The 16,010-nt window shown below is 35.4% G+C and overlaps 1 protein-coding gene across 1 annotated transcript in view; it reads left to right on the top strand.

Moving 5' to 3' along the window:
• Positions 1-346: 346 nt before the first annotated feature.
• Positions 347-16,010, top strand: part of LOC124360920 (60 kDa SS-A/Ro ribonucleoprotein-like) — a 52,272-nt gene continuing 36,608 nt past the window's right edge. The window contains exons 1-3 of the mRNA XM_046814921.1: positions 347-536; positions 3,861-4,065; positions 14,118-14,301. Of these exons, the coding sequence (XP_046670877.1) occupies positions 3,880-4,065; positions 14,118-14,301 (370 nt within the window). The 5' untranslated portion in view covers positions 347-536; positions 3,861-3,879. The remainder of the gene's footprint in view (positions 537-3,860; positions 4,066-14,117; positions 14,302-16,010) is intronic.

Genomic DNA, 16,010 nt, shown 5'->3' with positions numbered 1-16,010 from the left:
CTATTTTTGATTGCAACTAAAACACCCCCACCAGACGTTTTGCTACTTGAAAGAATGCTTCTATCTTTCCTATAAATCGTATAGTTATTGTTTGCTTGTAGTTCTGAGCTGAATATATCCGAGGATAAGTTTGTTTCACAAAGTAATAGTGCATCATATGTGTTGCAAGCCAAAGCATTTTTTTAAGTCCAGCAGTTTGGTTCGGAGGCCAAACTTTAAATATTACAAGGAGTATTTAATTTTCTTTAAAAATCGACAAAATATAGTAATATTATACAATTGCAGAAGCTATTCTGTTACATGATTTAGAAGGTTGTGACTATAAAACCAGCTGAGGTTGCTTTGCTCTTGCTCCTTGTGTGTGTGTGTCAAGAATTAGCAAAGTATTCGTGAGGTGTCGAGAATCCGATTTATAACGTGTACATACAGTTTATAGTAGTCAATACAAATAATAATAGTAAGCCTGTAAAATTTGTTTAATAAAAAGACAAATCTATTTTTTTAATTCGATAGAACGATCGCCTGTGTATAAGTATGTAAGTAATAGAATATTATTTTGATATTTTTGGCATTGTTTACTACTTGTGTGTATACATAGTTAATACTTTGACAACCAGCCAGTATATTTAGAAGTTAGTGAGGATTCCATACTTTCGTGACTCATTTTTTTCGTAAGTTTCCAAGAAGTAAACCGTGAATTATTATTTAACTACTTCTACCTCCTAAGTAGTCCCAACTTATTTCTGTCCCAGAAAAACTCTTGTTAAGGTAATTTCTTGCCCTGAGGAATAGGCTGTCTTAATTTGATTAGTAGGCTTTCTTGTAATGCATTGCTTGGCTGCAGTATTATAAACGGCCACCAACACAATTAATCAAATATCGATTTAAATATCTAAACTATTGATAATAAAAACATTTTACCTGTAGAGATATTCATAATTAATCATTACTGCCTGATTTATTTACAAAAATAACAATATTGTTGAAAATTAATTTAACTCAATGAAGTAACATTATTTATATACTAAGTAGGCTAGTAACATCGATGTACATAGTAAGAACAATGGCGATGAACATATGATTTTTGTCTCAAAATGTAATTTTGAATATTGAGCAATGTTTTTAATGGTTACAAGATAATGGACCCATATGGTGGTGATCCATTAGAGTATTTTAAATGCTGTCAGACATGTTTACCAAGTACTACTCTGCTCAAACAGTATAAATAAAGTTTGGTTATTTCATATAATCATAAAGGAGTAGACATTAATAAGCAGCCTACACTCGCTATTCAGTTCGTTTTATCAAATGGGGCTACATTATAATAAGAGGCCACCACCGCAATGAATCATATTTACGATTATCTAAACTATAGAAACAAAAATGTTTACACGAATTACATTATATAAAAACTATCTATTTTGTGTATCTATAAAATGTAACAAACAAAACAGTTTAACATTAGATACTTTTTACTGTTTTTAATACTTTGTACCCTGAGCCCGAGTATAGGTCAGGCCGCATCGGCAGCGCCTGCTACCGGTGCCTGAGTATCGCTCTTATTTAGCTCAGTCATCTTATTTTTGGATTCAAACATTTTTATTATGTTCATTGGTTGTCTAAGTTCGTATTTGTTGGTTTTGAGATCCCTGGGTCACGTTTTAGTAATGAAATACGTATATTTTTTGTCGTACTACAAGCAAGTCTAGACAGCTGATCGTAGGCGCTGCGGCTGATCGTCGGTACTGTCAGTTTGCTTTGTAGTGTTTCACATTGTGTGTTGTGAGTCTTAGTGATGTCTTACTAAGTTTTCTACAAATCTTGCCGACAAATACTGAAGCAAATGTTATTATAATGTATTCTAAATGTGAATTTAACTGTTTGTAAATAATTTATTACAACTTTAGTTTCTTACTAAATGAAGTAAAGGCAAATGCAAACAATGTGAGGTTATCCGTGTGTTTTGTTTTGTATTTACACTCGCTTTGTTCTTTCTTCTCGACTTTCTGTTGATTTTCTTTTATATTCTTTACTTATTATTTTCTGGGTGATGAAATCAAAAGTGATGCAATTCGCGACTGCAAGTATGCTCTCAAAAAAAACAAGGAAGCAACTAGCAAAGCTGGAAGGAAGGAAACATCCTGGCGGTGCCCAGACTGTACAGTGCCACTTTGTGTACCAATGTGTTTTAAAAATTACCACACTAAGGTGAATTACCTGAACGAACAAGTTATGTAGCAAAAACTTTTTTTGTATTTTTTTACATAACATTCAATATTATGTAATCATTTTATTTCGAAAATAAACCTTATTTTTGTATACATATAAAAAAAAGTATGTTTCTCTATCTTTAAAATGATATACAGTATGAGTTTATAACATAATTACTGTAATAACACAGAATTTTTAAAAGCATCATAAACCCCCTGCACCTTTAGGTCCGTTCTGGTCGAGTTTTTGGTATAATTTATGTTTCAATTGCCATGACTTTCGCTGGGAATGCTGTTGCATGTTTTCTGACAGTCTGACTCCTGCCTGGCCCGTATACACTGACCCTGCTCTTGAGTTTAGTCACGAACCATCACTATGACATTAAGTAGAGTAGGTCTCTTTGGTGTTCCATTAATCTCTACTTTATATGGAGATACAGTATGGTTTATCAAAGTAGTATTTCTTTACCGTGTCTCAGAACCGATATCTTAATTATTGGCATGTGTCTTTCTGAGGAAGTTAACTATCATGTTTGTACTCCAGAGCTTCATTGCACTTAATGTGGCAGCTTTGTTCACCTCCTCTGGGATGTGAAGGAAACAGGATTTTTCCGGACATTTGCCATCGTTAAGTGAAACAAGAAAACAGTAACACTACGTTTCGAGATCTGCAATCTGATCTCTTCTTCAGGTAAAGAACTAACCTAATACATAATTACAAACTAGGTTAAAATAAACAAATCTTACTAGATTTGTTTATTTTAACTAGATTTGTTTATTTTAACCTAGTTTGTAATTATGTATTAGGTTAGTTCTTTACCTGAAGAAGAGATCAGATTGCAGATCTCGAAACGTAGTGTTACTGTTTTCTTGTTTCACTTAACGATGGCAAATGTCCGGAAAAATCCTGTTTCCTTCACAATCCTTCCATCGTCAAAAATAATCCTCTGGGATAGGATGAAGGTCCTGAGGAGAAAGGATAACGGTTAGTCATCACTGATGAGGTAAGAACAGAATCGCTAAAGAATTTGATGCCATACTAAAAAGTGTGTTCAAGAAGAATTTCAAATTTCAAAAATTGGAAAACAACTTGCTTGTCAGACATTCCTGATTGCAACAAGAGAATGGCCAGGGATAACCCCAACCGTTGGGACCATTCCTTCCTTCCAACAAATCTCTTCACTCTTATCATCTGAACATGCATTTCATCAGATGACTAATCAGAGCAAACTTAGTTGTAAAAGTCATGGGTAATTGAACTCATGAAGAATTACAGGGATACAAACAGATTTAGGTCATATTGGAAAGAATCATTTGGTAAGATTCCAATGAGATCTCGAGAGAGGGCATCTACCTTCATGCTTCTCTCAAATTTATAGAAGAGTGGACTGAGTAGAAAGCTATAATAGAGCACAAGTAATACGTTTACTGTAGAGGCATCTGAACAATTAGAACTCTTCAGTTATAACATTGCTTAATTATTTTCTGTTAGTAATGCAACATTTATTTTTGTTTGAGCTGGTCCATTATATTATTGGCAAATAAGCAACAAATATACTGCCATTGGTTTTCAACTAATGTGAGTTATTTCTAAATGTTTCTCTGTGTCAGTTCCACTCCAAAATATGTAATGGTATTAATTTTTTTCAGAAATAAAGTTTATGGCATCATGTCAACATCCAGAGAACTTTTGGAAATGCGATTCAAGAGATTTCTACACTATGGTTCCGAACAGCCGATATACAAAGCTGGGGAGAGAGTCTCCAATAAGTACTACGATTTGGAAAAAATTCCTTCTTTGATAAAACTTATCAATGGTCAGATACATCAATCTGTCATTGAAATTATTACAAAGGTGAGTTTATTAATGTATATACAGAGTGTCCCACGAAGAGGTTTAACCCTAGAAGTGTGTCCATCTTACCAAGGGTAAAACGTCAGTCCATTTTTGACTTGTTGCAAGGGTTTTTTTTCAAAATTCGTAAAAAATACTTAATATCAAGACAACATATATTGTTGTATCTCGTTTTTCTTCTCAGAAGTTGTTCTATTTGAAATAGGAATAAATGTTTTGATATTCTTTGGTTTAGTATATATTTTCATAAAAATAATGAGAAAATGCAAAAAGTTTTATATGAAAATTTTAAGTTTGGACCTCTGTAAGGTATTGAAATATTACAGTAAGGTCAAAATGTTAAATGTATAAAATGTAGAGAATTTTATGCCAAATTAGAAAATATATTAAAAATTTCTATTAAATAAAAATTGTAATTTTGCCATTTTTTTACAAAAGCGAAAATGTACAAGGGTTTGGGCTTTTAATTTTTTTTACATCCAAATGTGACTATATATTTATATGAAAAAACAGTTTTCTATTGTAAATTATACATGCTATTTGAAAAGACTAAAAGTAAACAACAACAAAATAAACTGTTATTTTATTATAAGCTTACAAAAAAAAATCTTTTGAAAAATAAAAATATTTTGTAACAAAATTCAGAAACAAGCTACAAATTTTTATTTATACTTTATGTTTATGTAATTTTTGAATATACCCTTAGTAAGTATGTTTGTTTGGCTAAAATAAAATACAAGATATGTTCAAATACTTTGAGAAGGAACTGAGTTATGACATTTTTTGTTAACAGTCACACGTTGAAGAATTTACTCATAAAAAATAATCTGGTTTGCAATGTAAAAAAATATGAAAACATTTTTTAAATTTTTTTACTTGTTATATTATGTTAGCACATAATGTTTGAAAGAAATACACTCAATAATTTTTGAAATTGAGTAAAAATATATGTTGTGCGTCAAATACTGTAAAACCTTGCATTGTAAAATTTTTGACAATATATAAACAATAGATATTATAGTTCAAAATAACATTGTTTTATAATGTTTTTGTCATTTCATATGCATTTATGCAGTAGAGTATTTCAACCTGAAAAAATAGAGACCTAAATTATGAAAATCGGTACAAAAATAAGCTTGTGGTGAAATAAAATGGTCAACAATGGCCGACAGGGATGGGTTGGGTTGGTCTTGATGCGACGCCGTGATTCATCTCTTTCGTTTCGCACTGCCGGAAACCTACTGAACTAAATTTACCGCTGAAAGATTGTACCGGTAGATCGTTTCTTTCACTTTACACTGTTTTTTTTATTTTCTTTATTGACAATAAATAACTGTGTGAATGTTATTATACTAACCAGCATAAAATATGCTGGTTTACAACTTTAGAATTGTCCCTTTTTAGAATATTCATAGTAAATCAACTATTCATTCTAATGACTTTCTGTTTACACTGGAAGAAAGAATATTTCATTCCACGTCGATTGACATATGGCAGCCCTGTTTGCAGGCAATACGTAACTTGCTGTGATTGGTTGAAAATGACGTATTTCTTTGACCCGGCCACCCGCGAAATTCAACTCAAATGATGACTTCTTCAGAAAACATTTCACCACGACCGTAATATTGAAGTTAGAAAAAAACCGTTTATATGAAAATTGTAGAGTGGAATCTCACAATTTCAATGATACCAAAAACATGGTGATTGTTTAAAGATAAATAATTATTTTTAATGAAAAACTGAACCGACATACAATATGCTGGTTCCACACTTCTAGGGTTAAACGTTTGATTTTATATCACTTGCCCATTTATGCACCGAACATTTTCAAACTCTCCACAATTGATACAGTAGGTTTTAAAAATATTCTGTAAATATTAAAGCTCGATAACAATTGTAGAAACAAATGGAGACATATTGAAAATTTTACCATTTTGCTTTCTATAAAAATTCATTTTTTGAATTATCTGATTTGATTACCACGTTGCAGTTTTATAGAACAGTTGTTTAGTAATGCTCATTGTTGAAAACAGCTTTTTGATTGAATAATATTGCTTGTGCTATAAAAACATAACCTAACGTCCTCCATTACAGTTTTACTGATATTGAAGTTCGAGAAATGGCTTTTAATGTTGAACAAAAACTGAAGTGTTATGCGTGGGTTATTGCTTTTGGCAACATTACAGAAGCAATTAGCACAAACAATTTCAGGTTGCCTACCCAAGAGATCTAACCACCTAGCAATCCAACAACACTAACTAAGTGAAAAAATCTTTTGTTAGAAACTGGAAGTGTCATAAAAAAGTACCCTTTAGGATCAAATGAGGAAAGAGAAGTACTAGTATGTGCATCAATGTTCCGCTCTCCAGGTAAACCGAAATCATTAAGGAAGGTTGGACTTGAAACTGGTATTCCAAAGTCTTCAGTATAGAGAATAGTTGTAAAAACAAAATTAAATTTTACAAAAGTCACCTAGTCCATAATCTTTCTGAAGATGGTCCGGATAGGAGAGTGGAATTTTGTTCTCGTATCATTGAGTTTCATGAGGTAGATCGTAATTGGCATACTCAAATTGTTTTTTTCAGACGAGTCCACTTTTTGCCGCAATGGTGCTGTAAACAGGCATAATTGTAATTATTACAACACCGGTAATCCACACATTCTTGAATAGACTACTCAAATCACAAGGAATTACTGTTTGGGCAGCTGTCAGTTGTAATGGGGTGCTATTTTACGACATTTCAGACAGTACAGTGATTGGTAATAGGTATGAACAGGTTTTAAACGAACAAGTCATGCCTCATTTTACCATTCCAGAAATGAATCAAGCAATCTTCCGACAAGATGTAGCTCCTCCTCATTTCAAAAATCCTGTCAAGCAATTAATTACTAAATGACAACGTTCATGGCTGTTGGATTGGTCGTGGAAGTGATTTTTTAGATTGGCCACCCCGATCCCCACATTTAACTGTGTGTGATTTCTTTCTATGTGGTTACTAAAGGAACAAGTTTATACTTGTAGCTTCAATAATGATGAGGAATTAAAACAATCAATTGAAGAGGAACTTCTCCGGATACCGCAGAATTTCTTTGTAAGAGCTTATTTAATGTATTGTGTAGGGTTTGAGAATGTTCGGTGCATAAATGGGTAAGTAATTAATATAATATCAAATGTTTAAACCTCTTTGTGGGACATCCAGTATATATACTTATATATTTTTTTTCTTTCTCTGCTGATAGAGCTCATGCCTTTTGCTCTAAACTCCTTTGTCACGTGTACACATTCTGGTTGTATTTTTGTTACATTAATCCACACATGGAATCTACACCCTGGTCGGATGTCACTGGCCACAGTTGCATCTATTTATAGCGCGGCTGTAGGTCACGCACAATGCTGATGACATATATACTCACAGCGCTAATCGTAGTCCCCCAACGGTGTGCTTCATTTGCAAACATGTTGATTGATTTTATACATTTATGTTCTATGTATTTACAATATATATGTAAATAAAACTTATTTAATCAAACATTTGCTTCTTTCCACTTTTTATACAGGGTGGCGCATAAGTCACTGGACAGTTGGTTAACCCTTTGAGTGCCAAGGGTATTTTCCGAAGGCATATGCATAAAGTGCCACGCTGTTTTTCCCATATTTGTAAGCTTTTTGGGAAACAGGCTGTTGTAAAATAACTAAAAAACAGATTTCCATAATTTTGTTGTTGTTCTTTTTCTTATTAAATGCAGAAAAATAATAATATTGTTAAAAATTTGATTTATAAAAATATAAAAATTTGATTTATAATAAAAAAGTTTTTTACTATTTATATAAAAAGTTAAGTTTCGACCTAATTAAGTGTGTATTTTTTGTATACGGTTTTTTTTTTTAAGATTTTTTTTCTTTATACCATGATAAAGGCCATATGATTCTAAATAAAACCCATGTGTAATATATCTTATTCTAGAATTTTAAACATGGCATTATATGTATTAACAAAATGCTGCCCGGTACCGACATTTTATAAACTGTACTTCATTTGTCCAGAGTTTAGAAATTACTTAGTAATGATGTAGTTTTCCCAATAAATCTAATAAAACATTAATACAACACAAATAAATATGATTAGTACATTTAAAAAAACAAATACTTGCTAACATATTTACATACAATTTTACATTATTTTACTAAATAATGACCCTAATAATATTTACACTGAAAAAATTCACGTTTTTTCGCTTGAACACAACTCAAATAATACATTACTTTTGTAAAGAAATACAGTAAAATACTGTATAAGTTACTATTTTATTTTGTATTTACTCAAATGCTTGGTTATCGGCACATAAACAACAAGAAAGGCCGTTACACAACACGGTACTCGTCCACTACGTCGCGTGACTGGAAGACAGAATCATCGTACAGGTACTTATCACAGCCCACTATTTTTGAACGAGTTTTCCTTATCAGAGATCAAAATAAACTTCATTATACGTTCCTTCTTCCATAATGAATCGAAAAAATACTCGATGAGTCATACTTCCTATCTCCAAATCGTCTCCAAATAGACACACGAATGACCTGACATTTTCGAATAATAAAATGTTGTTCTTATAGTTTTTGATTTAATTGATTGTCGTAATAACTTGTAAATTCCAAAATAGGTTAAATAAAGCCGGTTGTTTTTAATACTGTAATTTGTTTTTGTACCCGATAAGGAAAACTCGTCCAAAAATAGTGGCTTCTTGATAAGTACCCAAACAAACATAAGTTTCACAGATAAAATAGTAGAGAAAAATCATTAAACTCGTATTTATTGATAGTTTGGAACCTATTGAATACAGCCGTCTGATTATTTGGCCAAAATAATCTTGTACTACATAAAATATTATCGAAATACGAAACGTCAAAATTGGCGACGCTGGCACTTTATGCACTTTTCGTACCGTCAAAATTAGCGACGCTGTGGCACTCAAAGGGTTAAAACAAGAGTAGATTTATTTGAAATTATTTTTTATTACAAACAATACTTACAATTATTTTTTATATTCAAATTGTTTTCCGTCTTCATTAATACATCTTTGAAGTCTTTCTGGAATACTGTTACATACTCTACGGCATAGTATGGGATCATTGTCCAAATCATACGAGTAAAATGCTTCATGTATGTAGTCTTTCAGTTTGTCAATAGTATGAGGCTTTCGAGAATAAACAGAGTCCTTGACTACTCCCCATAGAAAAAAATCCATTGGTGTGATATCTGGTGAACGTGGCGGCATGTCAATATCTGCCCTTCGACCAATAACTTTTCTTTGGAAACGTTCTTTTAAATAATCACGAACGGCAGTGGCGTAATGTGTGTGTAATAATAATTCGGGGACTACAGCTTTAAACACGTGTCAGAGATGAACTCACTAGTTCGATTGTTGCGTGAATCATTGCATTGTATTGCCAACTTAAAAAGGCATAATTACCAACATTTAGTAATACCAACGTCACAGACAAAAACTATTGTACTACGTCTTGCTGTTATTTTTTTCTTCTTTTAACCAACTGTCCAGTGACTTTTGCGCCACCCTGTATATCAAAGGCACTGAAAACAAATATAGAGCAAGCAAAAGTTTTAACAATTAAGTAAAATATAGAAGTTCTGACCCAGAAGTTTTACAAGTAAAATTGTTTATGCTTTTTCTAACTTTTCATAAAGTTTACAAACATAAAAATTAAGGCTTTTCCAAAAATTAACTTTGGCTTTTTTCAATAAATGAGCACTAAAGGGAAATTAGACCATGTTAGCACAGCATTCCAAGGGTTAAAAGTTGTTTAGACGGTATTTGGACTTTCAATCCTGTTGTTTGCTTATTTAAACACATATGTGACAGAAACGATCAATAAAATAATTGAATCAGTAAAAAAGTAAGAATAAGACGTGCTCCCTCAGCAAGTTTTGGGATTCAATGTTCGTTTAAAATTACACGCGCACGTGCATCTATTTTTTTATAAAAAGTTCCTAGCATCTAAAATAAGAAAGTTATGGGCATAGCATAGGTAAGTAATGTTGATTCCTATGCTTTCATTGAAAAAATAGTGAAAATCTGACCCTCTCTTTCACCCCATTTAAAAAGAGTCGTTGCGACTTTACAATTCACTTTATTTATAATACGTTCTCATTATTTGACCAGTTTAAAGTACTTGTTTTTGAAGCAAATTGAGTTTCAAATGAGAGAATAATTTTTGTAATTTAGCAAAAAACGCCTGAATAAGTAAAAAAGTATTGACTATTAGAGAACTTCATAGAACAAAAGTTGATTAGAATTGGTCGATTTATCGAACTCCGTACTTAGTTTAAATGAAAAATTGCTCACCTTCAAGAAGGGGTACCATGCACTCCCAGGGAAAAAGCAATCCTTGGCACAGGGTAGACTTGGAAATATAGGGCAATTACAACCTAAATCCAAAGCTGTATGAAAATATGCTGTATGGGATAAATACAGAAATTTGAGTTTACCCAACCTCCCTACAAAGTTAATCCGTAGGATAGGTGTGGGTAGAATAGTATGCCGTTGTCAATATCTAGGTCAGGCAATACTCGGATAGATTCCTGAGGATAGTTTTGAGCAAACATGGTCTGTGTGACAGTCCCAAGTAAACCCTCGATCAAGATGTAGTCCAAGGAATTTGGTTGTATAAACCTCTTCTATCTCAGTATCGTCCAACATTACTGTAAGCCTAACCTCCTTCATGGTGAAAACTATGGAAAAAATAATAAATAGACACATAAGGGATGTAATATTACTGGATCACCCACTTAGTCCCACACAACACACCTACATAGAAGGAAAATCAACCACCACTGCTCTCCACAGTTTAGTGAGAGAGGTGGAGAATACCTTCGAAAAAAAGGAAGCCCTAACCGTCAGGTCTTTATGGACATTGAAGGAGCTTTCGACCGAGTAGCATATCAATCCATGGAGACTGCGATAGAACGTTTTGGAGTTTCCTCAGATGTAGTCAAATGGATAGTAGCCCTCATAAACAGGTGAAAGCTAAGTACGGCGACGAATCTGCCGAGATCACGGCCCAAAGAGGCTGCCCCCAGGGGTGAGTCTTGTCTCCTCTCCTGTGGGCGATGGTAGTGGATGATCTCCTAAGCAAAGCAGAGAAGAGGGGAATAAGGCTACTATGTTATGCGGATGACCTAGTGCTTATGATTAAAGAGAAAAACATAGGCAGGCTGGAACGCCTAATACAAACAGAACTTAACTTCATAAGTAACTGGTGTCATGGGAAAGGTCTGCGGATCAACCCATCAAAAACAAATATGATTACCTTTACCAGGAAAAGAAAATTTCAGCTAGCAAAACCTGTCCAGGAGTGAATCAGCATTAACCAAACAAAGGAAGTGAAGTATCTGGGTTTAATCCTGGATGAAAAGCTCACTTGGAACTCCCACATTAGAAACAGGACATCCAAAGCAATAATGGCCCTTGGGGCCTGTAAGAGACTTTTTGGATTTAAATGGGGACTTAAACCCAAAATGATTTATTGGATTTACAAAACCATAATAAAACCAATGGACACATATGCTGCCTTAGTGTGGTGGCCGAAGGTAGAACAAACAACAGCTGCAAAAAGGCTACAGAGTCTTCAAAGGTTAGCTTGCTTAAGCACCACGGGAGCAATGAGCTCCTGCCCAACACTAGCAATGGAAGCAGTCCTGGGGTACACTCCTCTTGGCCAGGAGGTGATGAGACAGCTGCGATGAGCGCAATGAAGCTTCTAGGAACAAAGGTAATAAATGCTACTTCCCTAGAAGGCCACATGAAGATATTGGAAAAATTTCCTGAGGCTGAAATGCTAACCAAAGTATCTGATACTATGGTTAAGAAATACTCCTTTGAAAAACCATATACGGTCTCTATCGGAAGTAGGGAGAAATGGATTAAAAGGGAGGCCTACCCTACAAAAGGGAGTCCTGAAGTTTTTCACTGATGGTTCACTCCTAGACTCTAGGGCAGGATACGGAATACATGGACCTGGAGTTGACATGGCTGTGCCCCTAGGAAGACATGCTGCGGTTTTTCAGGCGGAGGTTATGGCAATAGACTCATGTTCTAAAAGACTCACACAGTTGAGGACAAAAGGATTATCATACCTAATACTTTCTGATAGTCAGGCTGCACTGAAGGCACTGGATATCTGTTCGATTGATTCGAAAGCAGTCTGGGAAAGCAGGAATGCTCTAGCAGAGCTGGCAACAAATAACAGAGTAACACTCTGTTGGGTACCGGGTCATGAAGGTATTCATGGGAATGAAAAAGCGGAAATCCTCGCCAAAAAGGGAGCAGAATCCACATTGGTGGGGCCTGAGCCAGGTTGTGGCATAACCTTCTCCAACATTAAAGCTCTGGTCAAAGATTGGGAAAAGAGGACAAGACACAAGAATTGGAGTAGAGCCTCAGGTTTAAGAATATCCAAAATGTTTATCTCTCCTTACGCAAAAGGGTGGACAGCTCTCCTAGACCAGAATAAGGAGGATATAAGACTGATATTAGGAATGTGACAGGACATGGCCCTCTGAGGAATCACCTTTTGAAGGTAGGTCTTAGTTAGAGCAGCGAATGTAGACTCTGTGGAGAGGAGGAGGAGTCAGCGGAGCACATTTGGTTGGATTTTAATGCCATCGTAGAGACTCAGAAAAGATACTTGGGAGCATATCTCCTCAGCCCCAAGGACATTAGGGAACAGGAGCCCTTAAATATGATTGGTTTTTGCAAAAGCCTCGGTCTTTGAGGGCACAAATTAAAGTAAGGGAGGCGCAAAGGTCCTTTTAGGACTAAGTGCGGGGACAAACTGTCCTCTTCCCTCAGGAAGGGAAAAAAAAAACATTACTGTAGGACTTTTGTCTGAGTTTGTATTTTGCAAATAGAATTGGATTGGTTTACTGAAAGTAAATTATGGCTTTCCAAAAAGTTTACACATCGTGTGAGGAAGACATTCTCAAATAGTTTGCTGAAGGCTGGCAGCATTGAGATGGGGTGGTAATTTTAGGTTGAGGAGGGATCGCCTTTCTTGAAAATTAGTACGACCTTTGCAATTTTGAGAGAGGAAGGTAGTGATCGAGAGAGAAAAGAGATGTTAATTAAATTCTGTAGCGGTCTAACCAAATGCTTTGAGCATTGCTTGAGGAGCCATGTTGGAACGTGATTAAGTGTTGTTTAATCATTTTGAAGGGAGCTCTCTTATAACTCTAGCAATCTCTCTCTCTCTCCAAAACAGGAGCTAAAGCTATGAAGCTTGGCACTAATGAAGGGGGTGGCTGACTCTCAGTTGCCGGGCAGACCCCTTGGTCAGTTTCTACCTAGGCAAAAAAAGTGTTGAATTCATCTGCGACTCTGGAAGGTTCATGGATAAGTTTGTTGTTGAAGTTGAGTTTTATTTGTTTGTGTCTTCTTATTGTTAATTAAGGCCCAAGCGGTTTTTGAAATATTTTTGGCCGTGAGTATAGCTTTGTTTACATCATAAGCTTTTGCAGCTTTGATGACTTTTATATAGATTTGTTTGTAGTTTTGGAAGAAATCTTTAAATTCTTGATTTGATTAATGCTTTTTAATTTCCAAAAAAATTATAATTTTTCTGTAGAAATTACGATGCCTTTTGTTATCCAAGTACACTTTTTTTCCTCGGGTTTTGTGAAATTTGTTTTAAGGGGCAGCTTCCATTCAGGTGGTAGTTGAAAATTGTTTCGAAATTTTGAAATTAGGTTCAAAGGGATCTCCAAAATTTAGAAAACTCCCGACACTCTCTTGAAAGAAGGGAATTTAGGTGATGGGTATTTATGAGCCTTGTTGATGTTAAAGTCCCCCATTACAATAAAAACGTGAATTTTTTTATGGAAGTTTACTGTATCCAGATGACAGTTTGATATTGCAAGCCACCATCTTGACTGTTAGCAGAGTAAGTTTTTATCATATATGGAAGTATGTAATTATATCTTTTTATAACACTACAGGTTGTATTATTTGTTCTTATTCCTCCACGTAATTTGTTATAGGTTGCAAAGGAAGAATCATCTTTGTGGCCTGATTCTGTGACATATGCGTTAGCTTACTGTTCACACCAAGACTTCAGCCCTGAGCTCAAAAACGAAGCTTACAAAATACTGAGGACTGTTTGTAAAACTGCTCGGGACATAATTCTGTTTGTCAAGTTTCACAGAGAACTGAGAGGAACAAAAGGTAAGTTTGATAGATGTATCAACTTCTGAATATAATAAAATTGAGAATCAGTACTGCATGCTCTTATTCTCTCTGCCCGCTGCCTCCCTTATCATCCATGTTCTTTGTATTGTATAGTATGATGGGCCAATGTTCACAGCATTTTGAAAATATAGTAATGGCAAATTAACTATCTAATAGTTGGTAGTAGTGTCCTGGGATAACATAATCCCAACAGTCAAGAGATACAATATATATACATTACATTATATTATACATTATAACAATATACCTCACAAATTGTTGGCACCCTACCACTAAAACAGAATTTATACGGTTAGCTGCGTGTTAACATTATATAAAAAGTACATTTAACACATTCACTGCGGATGACAAAATTACTGGTGGCAGAAAATGCGGGATTTTTTTTTTTTTTTACTTACCCAAAATGGAGTCAGGATAGCCGAAAGGGTTGTCCAAGGTATCCCGGAAGCTTCGTTGGCCGGAACGGTTGACGTCATGTCTGTGCCGAGTTTGCTCGTCATCCGCACCGGGTGCCGGTCACCGTGTTGTATGTGCTCGCTGCGCACTAGGTTTCGGCACAAACACTCGCGAATTACACGTATATAGTACATGAATGACACGTAGATAGTACATCAATTACACGTATATATTACATACTAGTTTGAAAAATATACAACATCAAAAACAGTTAACACTCCCCCCTCTCAGAGTAAAAATTAGAAAAAAACTATATACATCCCCACCCACCGCCAAAGTCTAAAAACTACTTATTTGCCCTCGTGATACTTATCAAAGCAACCGAGTTCACACAGAGCTGGTTCGTCAGGGCACACTGCACAATAGTATACTGTTTCCTTACGCTTGCCTTCTTGGTAGCAAACGCGGCACCTCCGGGTAACTGACTTGCCGTTTCCTTTGCGCTTCATTGATTTGGAGAGACGATGCATGCTGTTGCGAGTCGGTGTGATGAGCAGTGGGGCTTCCTTTGGAGGGAGCAGGTCTTCAAGTACACGAACTCGGAAGTCATACAGGGACAGCCTATCTGAGTTGTACATGTTGTACAGATAAAAAGAATTTACAACAACAACCTGGAGAAAGTGCACAAAAATTTTCTTGTGCCATCGCAGGGTCTTGCGCTCACAGGGGTAATACGATACCATTTGGTCCAAGCGGTCAGTCCCCTTCATGTAAGAGTTGTAGTACATGATTGGTTTTGGCAGCGTTCGTTTTTGGTTTCTCCGGTTGGTGGTTTGGACCATCTCGTTGTCATATTGTGTGGAGATGTAGGTCACCGTCCGCTTATCCCTCCATTTTCCAATCATGACACTTTGGGCATAGTTTGCTATCGTTTCACCTTTGCCCAATGCCTTTGCCTTCACCGCTGGAGGTGTATGGAGTCTGTCGATGCGTAGGGTGCCGGTAGTGTAGGTTGAATGACGTAAAAGTTTGGATGATAAGACAAAACTATTATAAAAATTATCCATGAACAGGGAATGGCCTTTCCCCAGGAAGTCCCTCATCAGCTTCATGACGACTTTGACGGTATGACCTTTGCCACTACAAGAGTCATGACTCCCCGTGTAAACATGGAAGCGCAGCATGAGTCCCTCGGGTTCATTCAGGGAATAAATTTTGATCCCATATTTGTGGCGCTTGCCCTTTACGTACTGGCGGAAGACCAGTCTGCCACGCCACAGTACCATCTC

This window comes from Homalodisca vitripennis, chromosome 4, assembly GCF_021130785.1.
Source record: "Homalodisca vitripennis isolate AUS2020 chromosome 4, UT_GWSS_2.1, whole genome shotgun sequence".
Lineage (NCBI taxonomy): Eukaryota > Metazoa > Arthropoda > Insecta > Hemiptera > Cicadellidae > Homalodisca > Homalodisca vitripennis.
Note: the sequence above shows the minus strand (reverse complement) of the source record. Positions and strands in the feature narration are given on the sequence as shown.